The 12,640-nt window shown below is 43.8% G+C and overlaps 1 protein-coding gene across 5 annotated transcripts in view; it reads left to right on the forward strand.

The window, feature by feature from the left end:
• The first annotated feature begins 1,540 nt into the window (after nucleotides 1-1,540).
• The window catches only part of Tnpo1 (transportin 1), an 82,424-nt gene continuing 71,324 nt past the window's right edge, over nucleotides 1,541-12,640 (forward strand). For 3 of the 5 annotated variants that reach the window (XR_009058350.1, XM_057789443.1, XM_057789447.1), the window contains exon 1: nucleotides 1,541-1,654. Coding sequence is in view for 3 of the 5 variants with exons in the window: in XM_057789443.1 (XP_057645426.1) it covers nucleotides 1,640-1,654 (15 nt within the window). In the remaining 2 variants the exon portion in view is untranslated. Of the gene's footprint in view, nucleotides 1,655-2,313; nucleotides 2,411-12,640 lie in introns of those variants that run through there. The other 2 variants (XM_057789444.1, XM_057789446.1) reach the window with 2 other exon arrangements.

Below are 12,640 nucleotides of genomic sequence, written 5' to 3' on the forward strand. Positions count from 1 at the left end.
CACTGGATTCCTGAAACTGGAATTATGAAGTTATGATCGACCATGTGGGTTCAGAAATAAACGCAGGCCCTCTGCAAAAACAAGGCTCTTATCCACTGAACCATCTCTCCAGCCCCTAATCTTTTAGATTTCAACAATCTTTTGTTAAGTTCTAGCAATGTAAAACTCGGCTACCACAATCCTGAGCTATACAAGTCCCTAGTCTGCAATGCAATCTTTTAAGTACAAAACAAGCCCTGCTTGCATTTCCTCAGAGACACACCAAACAGCTCTGGAGAAAGGTTTACACTAAATTGTTTTTTGGGGGAACATATTTCCTCTTAGAAACCCCCTTTCCAAGAATACTACTTGATCCAGCTTCCATTAAGTTAATATTATAAAATGCTGATATGTATATTTTAGCTACTTTATTTTTTGAGACAAGGTTTCTCTGTGTACTTCTGGCTGTCCTGGAACTCAGCAATCAGCCAGCTCCTGCCTCCTGAGTGCTGGGATTAAAGGTGTGTGCCATCACACCCGGTGATATTTTAGTTATTTTAAGTATTTTCCCTTTCTATGTTCAACTTTCTGATAATAAACATCATCTTTTACTCTCAAATATGAGTTAAACTAATTGTAATGAGTATTACAAGAGATTCTTACGTTTCTTAATAAATAAGCTGTCTTAGTAAACATTTAGCATTTTCTAGAATTAGGTGTTATATCATATATAAAGTGATGAAGAGCACTAAGTGTCTAAACAAAAAGCATGTGGCACTAAGTTCTGGTGTGAGGATAAGTCTCCCCTGCAACTCCCCTTAAGAAATAAAGAGCACCTTGCTATGCACGTTTACAATATTCATAGAGTATATTTGTGTAAAAGTAATCGCAGGGAAGGAGAACAATTCGTATCTATTCATTACCATCATCACAATTGGGTTTAAACATGTCTACCTCTCCCATTTGAAAACATTTTCAGTTTGAAATTACAGTACTTTTCTCGTGGTGGCTGTATAAAGCTAGGAGCGCTAATTATTTCCAAGCTCATAAAGTAGTTTTATATTAAGATACAGACCTAGAGAAGTAAATTTAATTTTCTAAATAGTTTCATTTGGTTTACACAGCAGCACAGCTCAGAAACCCGTCTGGTACCAAGCGGGCAGCGGGCCGCCCACAGCCATCTGCCTCGTACCGGGGAAGCTGTGGGATAAGCGGCGGCTCCCGGGACTCGGCTGTCACTCGAGGGGCTACAGCGGGGGACACAAGTGTGGCCGGGGCACGTCACCTCCTGGAAGGGCCCTGCATCTAGACATCACACTCACGGGCCGGGCAGCGACAGAGCCCCACGCTGGGCCTGCGGGGCCGCGAGGGAGTGGGGAGGACGGGCGCGGGGCCGAGGCCGCGACCTCGGGGCCCGCTCGGGAAACCGCTGTCGTGCGCCGCGGGACGCAGGCCCGCAGGCCCAGGCCGCGGTTTTCCCAGCCCCGCCGCCGTTGCCAAGGCGACCGCCGCCGAAGATTCCCGCGCCGGGCTCCGCCCCCCGGCCAATCGGACCGGCTCTCGCCCGAGCCCAGATTCTCTTTGTTCCGCAGCCATTTCAGGCCCCGGACGGGAGGCAGCGCCGCTTCGGCAGAAGGCCCGAGCGCCGGAGGCCTCTGGGATGGTGTGGGACCGGGTAGGTGGCGTGAGGGTGCGTGGCCGGGGCGGAGGGGCGGAAGCGGCCGAGCGGGCTCCCACCCGCTACCGTGCCGAGGGGGACGAAGCTCGGCTGCCGGCTCTCCTGGACCCGGCCCGGCCGTTTGGAGCCCGCCGGCGACGGCGCGGTTCTAAGCCTAACAGCTGCCGCCCCGGGCGCCCTGCGGGACCCGGACGGGGCGGGTGGCGCCCCAGGGCGTGGGAGGTCGGTCCTGGGACGGGAAGGCGGCTGTCGGGGCGGGCTGGTGCGGCGCTTATCGGGCTGCACCGGGCTAGGACCCGAGGTCGCCGGTCTTTGTCCCGGAGCTCACACACCTCGATTTCTGCAACCAGCTGATCCGCCTCCCCCGAGGGCCTGCTGGCCTCGCGACGTGTTTTCATCATTTTAATGTTTGTACCTACGGGTTTTGCTTAGGTTTGTGGGGCTTGCACTTCTGACCGTGTCCTGTCCGTACACGGCACGGAGGAACGGCCGCCGAGGAACAGACCCGCCACCACAATCAAACTGGTTTTTAGAAAGGCTTTCTTCCCCCCTTAGAAATGATCTCGCGTTGTTTAATTTTTTTTTCTTCGAATCACGTGGGCCTTGCAGGGATTGTTTACAGTTTCACTTTGTCATGCCAGTCGCAAATCAGCTGTAACTGTAGAAACGAATTTGGAGGCCGTCCACTAATTGTGAAGGTTGTCTGAAGAAGCTTAGTTTGCCCCTGCTGTAAAACAGGAATGGCTTCAGTGAGTACGTGAGCAGTGCTTAATCCCCTAAAGAAAAGATTCTTGTTAAGTGCAACATGTTTGATGAAATCAGTATTCGGAACTGACTTGTCCGGAATATGCCCATTCCTATGTGTTCATCTTTACCAAAAGGGCCTGATGGGTTTGAAGTCTCCTTATCGAATTTTTTTCCTTTAAGAGTGATAAGAAAATGTACTTAATGAGGTGGTGGAGGATTTGGGTTTTGGGGAGGGGTTCTGGTTTCTACCGTCTCCCTTACCCTGCGTCCCAGTTATTCGAGAGAATGGCTGACCCAGCTGAAAACTTGGAACTGCAGAGAGAAAATAGTAGTTTAGAGGTGCGGGTTTCTTTGAAAATCTTTGACACTTGGGTCTGGGGGAATCGTGACTTGGCAGTACTGTTTTTACTTGAGTCGTTATAAACCCATTGGGGTCTGTTTCATTTTCCTCTTCTGAAAAGTGGCCTCCACCTTCCATGAGCCTTCATGTGCTCCATCGTCACCCCAGTTAGGATACTGAATTCCTCCCATTGAAAGACTATCACAAATATTTTTTGTACTTCTGTCTCCATCCCTAAAAGCCTTTTGTCATTCCATAATAGGAGTAGAATACATTTTGGGGTAAAAAAAAATGTTATCCTTGCTGTGACAATTTTCACTATCAATATTTGTTCGTTGTTTTCATGACTGATTTTTCTCTTATATAATGTTAAAGTGCTTGTGTGCATTCAGTTTTTTTACTGAATGAATTGTGTTGAGATGTGAACAAGCTTTATTCAGAGGAATTTCTTGTATTTGTTAACCATATTGGGTTTTGCAAACATTTTTTAGGAAAAGAAATCAGGTTTTAAGGAAACCAAATCAAGTTACACATGAAGTAAATTAAAGCAGTATAAACAGAAGACAGTTGTGCAGGGTCGTGGGGACTGTGTTTCTTTCCCAGGTATGAAGAATGTGGCACACAGGGTATGGCGGTGCTCGCCTTTAATCCCAGCACTCAGGAGGCAGGGGAAGGTGGACTGTTCAGTTCCAGGATAGCCTGGTCTACAGAGCCAGTTCTAGGATGGCAGGGACTGCACAGAGAAGCCCTGCCCCCCCCCCAAAAAACAAAAACAAACAAAAAATAAAGTAGCAGAAAGACTCTCCCCTCCTCCCTCCGCCCCTCTCACCCCTCCCCATACTGACTTACATTGCAAAGGTGGAGAAAGCTGGACTAGAGTGAGCAACTGAGAGGTTTTCACATTCACAGAGGACAATGCCCCTTCAGAAAGGGAGGGGTTGGAGTGAGTGAAATTTCACGGAAGATGAGGGCTGGGCTCGTGTTAGTGAGGGTTTGGCAGGTGAGAGAAGATGTATTCAAGGTGGAACAGGTAGCTGTGAGAGGGGGCCGTTTGTGGTGAAGTAGGTAGAGGTTCATGAAGAGAGGTCGGAGAAGTGAGTTTGATTGGCTGGCTCCGGCACTTCTAGAGTGTTCTTGGAAGTCCTATCAGTTAGTGTAATAAAGCTCTTAAGCGTTTCTGGAGTCAAATGAAATATTGAAACAGGAAATGAGGATGGAGATTTATCTTGGAATTTTTTGTTTTGTTACGTGTTTTTGTCTGTCTTTTGAGACAGGGCCACTGTGCAGCATTGGCAGTCCTAGAACTCACTTTGTAGACCAGGCTGGCCTCGAACCGTAGAGATCCACCTGCCTCTGTTCTCGCCTTCCATCCCGAGGGCTGGGATTAAGCATACTCTACCACATGTGGCTGCCTTCGAGTTTTTCTAAGGTAAATTCCATACCAGAAGGGTGGCCACATCTTATTTCCAAAGGACAATGGCAGTGGAACTATTTGAGCTCCACATCGAAAGGAAATGTTGCTGTTGCTGTGAAGACCATGCAATTGGAACTGACGGGTGCCTTTCTATTGGTTTACTTAATGATGTAAAATAGAGCTGTCACGCCAGGTAGTGGTAGTGCACGCCTTTAATTCCAGCTCTTAGGAAGCAGAGGCGGAAGGATCTCTGTGAGTTTGAAACTAGCTTGGTCTACAGAGTGAGTTCCAGGACAGGCTTCAGAGCTACATGGACAAACCCTGTCTCAAAATCCAAAAACAAAAAGATAGAGCTGTCCTGTGTGGTATGGACGTCAGAAGCAGACACTTGAAGCCAGGCCCTTTGTAATTCTCAGCATAACTAAAGGCAGGTTGAAGTGCTTGAGTTTTTGTCTGATTATGTTCTGAGAGCGTCTTCTGAGTCAGCGCAGTACGCTCTTCTCACCCGGCCTGCATGCTGTGAGTGCTCCATACATCACTACTGTTCTCGTCGTTGGTGATTATTTTAGAAAACTAAGAAAACCACCAATCTCAGGACCATATAACGATTTCTATAAGCCCTTTGGTGTATTTCCTTCCAATACGAGTATTTGTTTTTGTTTTCCTACAGTTTTATTACATAAGGAATTTTCTGCTTTTTTCTTAAAAACCTGATATAAACATTTAAGTTGTTTAGTTATTTTGTCTACTTTTTTATGACTATAATATTTGTGTGAATTTCTCCTAAGAGTTTCTAATTTCTTGTAGCTGTATAAGAAACCTTGCAATGAACATCTTTGTGCATAGAATTGTTACTGTTTTTCTGATTCATTGTGATACTGAGTATCTTCCCAAATTCTGAATCCGTATTGCCAAGCTGCTTTTACTTAAGGCAAGTGTTTTCATGGTAGTGTTCTGAGAAAGGATCCATCTCTGTAGCTCTGGCCATACTGGAACTCTGTAAATCAGACTGGTTTCAAACTCACAGAGATCTTCCTGCCTCTGCTTTCTGAGTGCTGGGATTAATGGTATGGGCCACTGTACCTGGCTCCTGGTGGTGTTTTGATTAAATTGTTGTAGCTGTTGTTTGTGTGAGTGCTGGGGATTGAATTGATGACCTCATGCAAGCTACACGGGTTGTAAAAGGACTAAGTTACACAGGCTGGCCTTGAACTCACTGTGGTCCAGGCAGTCCTCCATCTTAATCCTTTTCCTTAGCATATGCTTATAAGCCTCTACTACTAGGCCTGCTGGCTTGTTTGTTTTGTTTTGAGACAGTTTTTCTGTGTTGCTTGAGTTTCGTCTCCGTTTCTATCCTTCTGGCACCATCATGGAGATAATAATGTCCACTACTATGCTAGGCTTGCTTAAGGGAATGTAATAATGTTCCTAAAATAAATAGATGCAAAATAACATTAATGCAGCTATGGATGTGAGATGAAGGCAAAGAAAGACTGAATTAATACATTTTCCCTTTGTACTATGTCAGGAGTTATCTGTAGACATCTGTTACGTAGTATTTCTTTAACATAATTCTCATCATCATAGTCCTGTTTTATACATGGAAATTACTTCCCTTTAATTGATGGGAGGAGATGACTATACATACATTTTGCACAAGGGCTACATGTGCAAGCCTGATTCTGAATCTGTGTCTGTCTAAGTAAAAGATGATATTTGTATATTTCTATGTAGCACATATTTTCAAAATGTGTCTATATACCATAGGCCACACTGTTAAAATAGTTAACAAAATTAAACCAGACAGAGATTAACTTTCCACATTTTAGAAAATGAAAAAATAATCTTTACCTGGATGAAGTATAATTGGACATATAGATATATAGAAAGGTATGTAGATAGAGAGAAATCTGAATTCTAAAATGAAGGCAACAAGCATATGTGGACTCAGCATTCTTAGTAATGCTCTCAAACAAATGGGAAAGGGAAAAAACCAAAGAAATCACAAATTTGATTAAATTTAGTGACTAAGAGAAGTTTAAAGGCCCATTAACTAATTGAATTAAAAAATACACTTGATGAAGCCCATTACTGGTGAAATAAATGAAAAGTCTTAATGGAAAAATAAGCCAGAAAGACTAGAGCTGTTTAACATAAAGAGAATAGAAGATGTTATGCTGAAAGGGAACAAAAACACACACACATGCATCTTTACAAGCGATTGGAACATTAGTAAAATAGTGACACTGCATCCCCTTAATTCTAGGTGCACAAATCACTCCCGCTGACACAGGTCCTTTCTATCACTTTTGATTTACTAACAAAAGAAATATAGAGAATTTCAAACTTATGTAGCATTTATGCAAACAAATGCTTAGTAATAGATGGTGCCAACCAAATCTTAAAAAATGGACGTAAAGTTACAGAGCCACATTATTTATGTTTCCATTAGCAATTAACATTTTTTGAGGAGATGGTTCAGTGGGTTAGGTGTTTGGGCTTTGATCCCTAGAACACATGTAAAGCTGGGTATGGTAACCTGCATCTGCAATCACTTGTCCTACAGAGAGATGGAAGACATATGTGGAGACTGTCCAGAAGCTTGTGGGCTAGCCTGCTGTACTCAGGAGACTGTCCAGAAGCTTGTGGGCTAGCCTACTGTACTCAGCAATGAGCAAGGTGGAAGGGGAGGACTGACACACAAGGGTGTCCTCTGATCTCCACATCTGTCCCACTCCAATATTTAAAAAGAGAAGGGAAAAATATTATAAGCTAAAAATAAACTGTTTGACCTAGAACATAGGAGAACACGCAAGTTTTGGGAGTCTATTAGTTAATACAGTAAGCCCCTAGAGGGAGGTTCCCTCAACTGGAGAGAACTGTACCACTGCTGGGTTCTAGGATTGACTGCTGTGTGTAAACAGGCATGCCATAGCCCAGTTATAGGGCTGCAGGTGTTGTGACGTAAGCCTGTGTTGGCCTCAGGGAGGACTAGAAGTAGAGTCCATGAAGGAAATAGAGACTGGCCTGAGCATTTGGGAAGTAGAAACCCATTTCGTGGAGTACTCAAGAGGTAAGAACCTGCTATGTTCTTGGACCACTGAGCAGGTCAGGGTCCTAAATGGCATAAGGTCAGGTCCATACTTTTTGTGTAAATGGGTAGATTATATTTTCTACTCTGTGGTCCATACCAGCCTTGGCATTGTCCTGCAGAACAGTTTCAGACAGTGAACCTCCTGACTAGTGTGGCCAGATTTGCCTCAAGGGTTTTCACTGGACAACCTGGTCCAATTGGACCAAGGTCTTAAATTACCCTAGAATGAATGATTGAAATTTTGAAATGAAAATGCTCATTACTTGTGTAAATCATCAAGAATGGGATGTTTTTTAAAAAATTATGAAATACATATAAAAGAAAACAATTTCTTCCTTTTTCTTTCCCTCTCCTCTCTCTTCATCCTGTGCCACCATACCTGGCACAACTCAGTTTTTTAAATGAGGAAATTGTCAGAAGAGGAAGTACGGGAAGTCAGTGAGCATGGCGCTGTGTCACTAAAAGGGACATGGGCAGTAAAGTGTAAAGTCCCCTTCGTACTGGCCACAGTTTAGAAACAAGCACACAGATTCTATTGAAGGGGTCTGGTAGAATTCACACACTGCTAAATCAGCACAGGTATTTTATTTATTTGTTTACTTATTTTCAGGCAGAGTCTCATTGTATAACCCAGGCCCAGGCTTCAAACTCATCCACCTGCCAGAGTACTGGGGTTAAAGGCGTGTGTGCAACCACACCCAAACCAGGAATTTTAAAGTAAAGCCATTTTTGCTCTAGTAGCTTCCATTTTAACTGGGTGGGTAGAAGGTGCTAGGTCTTTGTAGTAACTGCAGAGCCTCCAGGTTCCTTGTCAGCCTTTGTCTTCTGCGTTCCTTTCCTAGGGTTTGTAAAGTGGCTGTTTCTGGTCTCTTCCCCACCTGCCTTGCCTCCCGGTCTTTAACTCCTCTCGCCCTTGTGTTGTGCCTTCTGGGATTTACTGACCATCTACCAAAAAAAAGTTATAGCATGTTCCTGTTTTTAAGGGTTATTATTTTATGTATATGAGTGTTTTGCTTGCATGTATGTGTGTACACTGCACATGCCTCCGTGAGAAAGAAGAGGACATCAGATCCCTGGAACTGGAGTTAGAGGTCCTTGTGAGTGACCGCGTATGTGCTGAGAACTGAAACTGGGGCCTCTGCAAGAGCAGCCAGTGCTCCTAACCCTTGAGCCATCTCCTGAGCTCCCCTCTCAAATATTCTTTTGAAAATTTTCTTAGACTTATATATGAGTGTGTTGCCTGCATGTATGTGCATACCTGAGAATAGACTAACAGAAGGCTGTGAGCCGCCATGTGGGTGCTATTCCCAGTTTGCCCCTCTGACATTCTACTAGTTTGTTCTGTTGTTTTCCTCTGGTGTGCTGGGGAGTGGGCCCAGCCTTTCAATTACTCTGTTCCTTTCCAGGCCTCTTTTAAAATACATAGCTATAGGAATCCGAGAATGTGTAAATTCCCAGTAAAATAGCTAAGTGAACCGCCGGCTTGCAGTGGTTCAAAACTGTTGATAGGATAATTGTTCATCAATGAACTGTACTGTATTCATCAATCTGTATACAATGACTGGGGAAGCTAAGGCATACTTTGAATGATTTGCTTTCATTATTTCTACATATTTAGATGCACAGAAAAGAACTTTATAAAGATAATACAAAAGCACATCCCAGAGTACTTCTAGGAAGGGAACCAGGATTACGAAGTTTTAGGGAGCTTGAATTTCATATTGTCTGCTTTTCCTGACAATGAAAAGTCATATTAATTTTTCGCTGAGTGGTGGTGGCACACGCCTTTAATCCCAGCACTTGGGAGTTAAAGACAGGCAGCTCTCTATGAGTTTGAGGCCAGCCTGGTCTACAGAGCAAGTTTCAGGATAGCTAGGACAATTACACAGAGAAACCCTGCCTCAAAAAACAAAAAGAAAAAAAAAAGGGAGTCATATTAATTTTTCATCCCAGGCTTTTTTAATGAAGTAAAAGGGAAATAAGGAAATAGATACTTAAAAAAAAAAGAAGTAGTAAGAAGAAATAGATTAAGAGGCTGGAGAGGAGAGCCGAGGACATTGCCTTTCTTAAATGTCAGAGTGGTCAGAAATCTGATCAAGGGTAGGAGGAGCCAGTGTGAAGATTTTAGGAGAAAAGTTGCAAAACTGAAGGCCAGTAGGTAGGGATAAGTTGAACATGGCAGGGGAACCACAAGAAAACAGATGTTGCTAAAACATGACAAACACGGCGGCTGTACGTAATGCACTTGAAGAGGTACTGGCCCAAATTAGGTAATAACTTTGAGGGCTGTGATAGGAGGATAAACCCATCCACAATTAATCCCAGGCTTTACCAGGTCGTCTTTGCTGGTTTATTTCAAGCAGCTACATGGGGGCAAAATGGAGGCCTGGACTTAGTTGTAGCAGGTCATGTTTTCAGAAAGCACAGTCTCTGGACCTCCCTGGGGGAGAACTGGGCAGTCTGATTCCAAGCACATTTGAAGGTATATTTGGATAGCACTGGGGGGATTTTACATGTGGAACAAACAGAAAATCAAGGATGACCTTTTAATATTTTGATCTGAACAACTGGGTGAAAACCACTGACATTTAGTGATAATAGGCAGGGGGTGGGAGTAGATTTGAAAGGATTGGAGAAGTAAATCAAGAGTTCTCTTTCAGTCTGGTTTGAAGTGATAGGTCTCATAGGCAGATTGCAGGGTCCAAACCATCAGAACTACAAGACTGTCCAAAAACAGATAAGAGACCCCTCTCTCACCTAGCTGTGTCTGAGATGTCTGTCTAAAACAGACAAATGCTTGTGTCTTACACTGGATGTTTGAGTCTAGAATTTAGGATGCTATCTAATGGTACAGACCATATGGAATTGTGGACATGGAGAAAAGAAGACAACCTATCATGTTAGGGATAGTGAATCATCAAAGGAGACTAACAGGGCCACCAGCAAGGTCAAAGGGAAATATTGACTGAGGTTTTTGTCTCACATTGGGTACCATTTGTTGACTGAGGTTTTTGTCTTGTTCAGTTTCCACAGTGTTAAGTCTCAAATCACACAGAGGTCTATATTAATTATAAACTGTTAGCTCAGGCTTTTCTCTCTTTTTGGTTTTTCGAGACAGGGTTTCTCTGTGGCTTTGGAGCCTGTCCTGGAACTAGCTCTTGTAGACCAGGCTAGCCTCGAACTCACAGAGATCTGCCTGCCTCTGCCTCCTGAGTGTTGGGATTAAAGGCGTATGCCACCACCACCCAGCTTTTTATTTACTCTTAAAACTTACGTTAGCCCATAATTCTTGTCTGTGTTAGCCATGTGGCTTGGTACCTTTTTTGGCAAGGCAGTCACATCTTGCTTGCTCTGTGTCTGGCCTCCTCTCTCTCCCTGTGATGACTGCAGACTGACTTTTTCCTCTTCCCAGAATTCTCTGTTCTCATTGTCCTGCCTCTACTTTCTGCCTGGTCACCCCACCTATACTTCCTGCCTGGCTACTGGCCAATCAGCATTTTATTAAAATACAATTGACAGGGTACAACCATTGTCCCACAGCAGGGAAACCATGGGGATGTAGTGCCACAACTAAGGGAGAATGTGGTCACCTCTGTTCAGCACTGTGCTAGAAGGGAGGCCAGGAAATTAACAAGGAATTTTGTCTCAATGAAGTGGAGTAAAGAAGAGAGAATTGCAAACAGAATTTTCTGTCCTGCCCAGTCCTGTTGTCGTTTAGTCCCAAAGAAACACACAGGGTTATATTAATTATAAACTGTTTGGCCTACTAGCTCAGGCTTATTACTAGCTAGCTCTTACAACTGAAATTAACCCACAATTCTTATCTATGTTTAGCCATGTGGCTTGGTACCTTTTCTCAGTAAGGCATTCTCATCATGCTTCCTCAGTGTCTGGCTGGTGGCTGACTCTCTGCCTTTTTCCTCTTCCTAGGATTCTTCTAGTCTGGTCGCCCTACTTATACTTCCTGCCTGGCTACTGGCCAATCAGTGTTTTATTAAACCAATATGAGTGATAAATCTTTACAGGGTACAAGAATATTGTCCCACAGCAGTGGGCGGCAACTAGGTCATCTTGGAGCATTTCTACAAATAGAGGGGAGTAAGAAAATTGGGTATGGCCGGGCGGTGGTGGCGCACGCCTTTAATCCCAGCACTCGGGAGGCAGAGGCAGGCGGATCTCTGTGAGTTCGAGACCAGCCTGGTCTACAGAGCTAGTTCCAGGACAGGCTCCAAAGCCACAGAGAAACCCTGTCTCAAAAAACCAAAAAAAAAAAAAAAAAGAAAAGAAAAGAAAAGAAAGAAAATTGGGTATGAGTAAGGGTGAGCAGTGTTTCTGTAGTCATTCGATACTACATGAAGGAATTTTAAATGCACAGACAAGTGGTTGTTAGTCCAGTAATATCCTATACACTAGTTGTGTGGTTTTTTCTGTCAGTATACAGTCCAGTTCAGACCTTTGTGTTATATCTGATTGCTAACACTGTTTTAGACAAGAAGAGTCTTTTTTCTTCTCTCGCTTTTTTTTGTTTTTTGTTTTAAGACAGAACTCAGGAGGCAGAGGCAGAAAGATCTCTGAGTTCAAAGCCAGCCTGGTCTCTAGAGCTAGTTTCAGGATAACCAGAGCTACAAAGAAGTTCTGTCTCAAAAAACCAAAAAGAGAGAAACAGACAGACAGACACAGAACTTTGGCATTTTACCCTTAAGCAACCCCATGAGATGTAGGTACTATTAGCTGTCTCTTAGATTTAATTCTGCAGTCATTATTTTCCCATGACTGATTACTAATAGAGCCAAGCAGAGGGAGTGCAGTGTGTGTGGGAGCCTTGGACCTGCAGTCCTTCCAGACAATACATAGGGAAAGATAAAGTTCATTATTGGAGGCGGACAAAGAAGTCAAATTTCTAGATCATGACCTGGAGAAATAAGAGCACTGGCTGCTGTTGCAGAAGACCCAGGTTCAATTCCCTGGGGCGCACATAGGGGATCACAGCCAGATGTAACTTTAGTTTCAGGATATCTGACACCCTCTTCTGGCCTCCATGGCACCAGGCAAACATTAGGCATACATGCACCAGAATTCCCCATATATAAATAAAATACAATAACTTGGCAACATTTCTAGGCCTGTAGTGTTTTACGTCTATTCTTAACTTTTTAAAAGGTGTATTATTTTTGTTATGTATATGAATGTTTTGCTTGCACATATTTATGTATACTGTGTGTGCCTAGTGCCTGTAGAGGTCAGAAGAAGGTGTACGATCTCCTGGACTGGAGTTTTGGAAGGGACCTCTGCACAAGCAAAGTTAAGTGCTCTTAACCTGAGCCACTGCTGCAGCACAAAGCTTCTAAAGAAGGGCAGGTTGATGACTCATGCTAAGAAGCTGTGTCA

Source organism: Chionomys nivalis, chromosome 15, assembly GCF_950005125.1.
Source record: "Chionomys nivalis chromosome 15, mChiNiv1.1, whole genome shotgun sequence".
Classification (NCBI taxonomy): Eukaryota; Metazoa; Chordata; class Mammalia; order Rodentia; family Cricetidae; genus Chionomys; species Chionomys nivalis.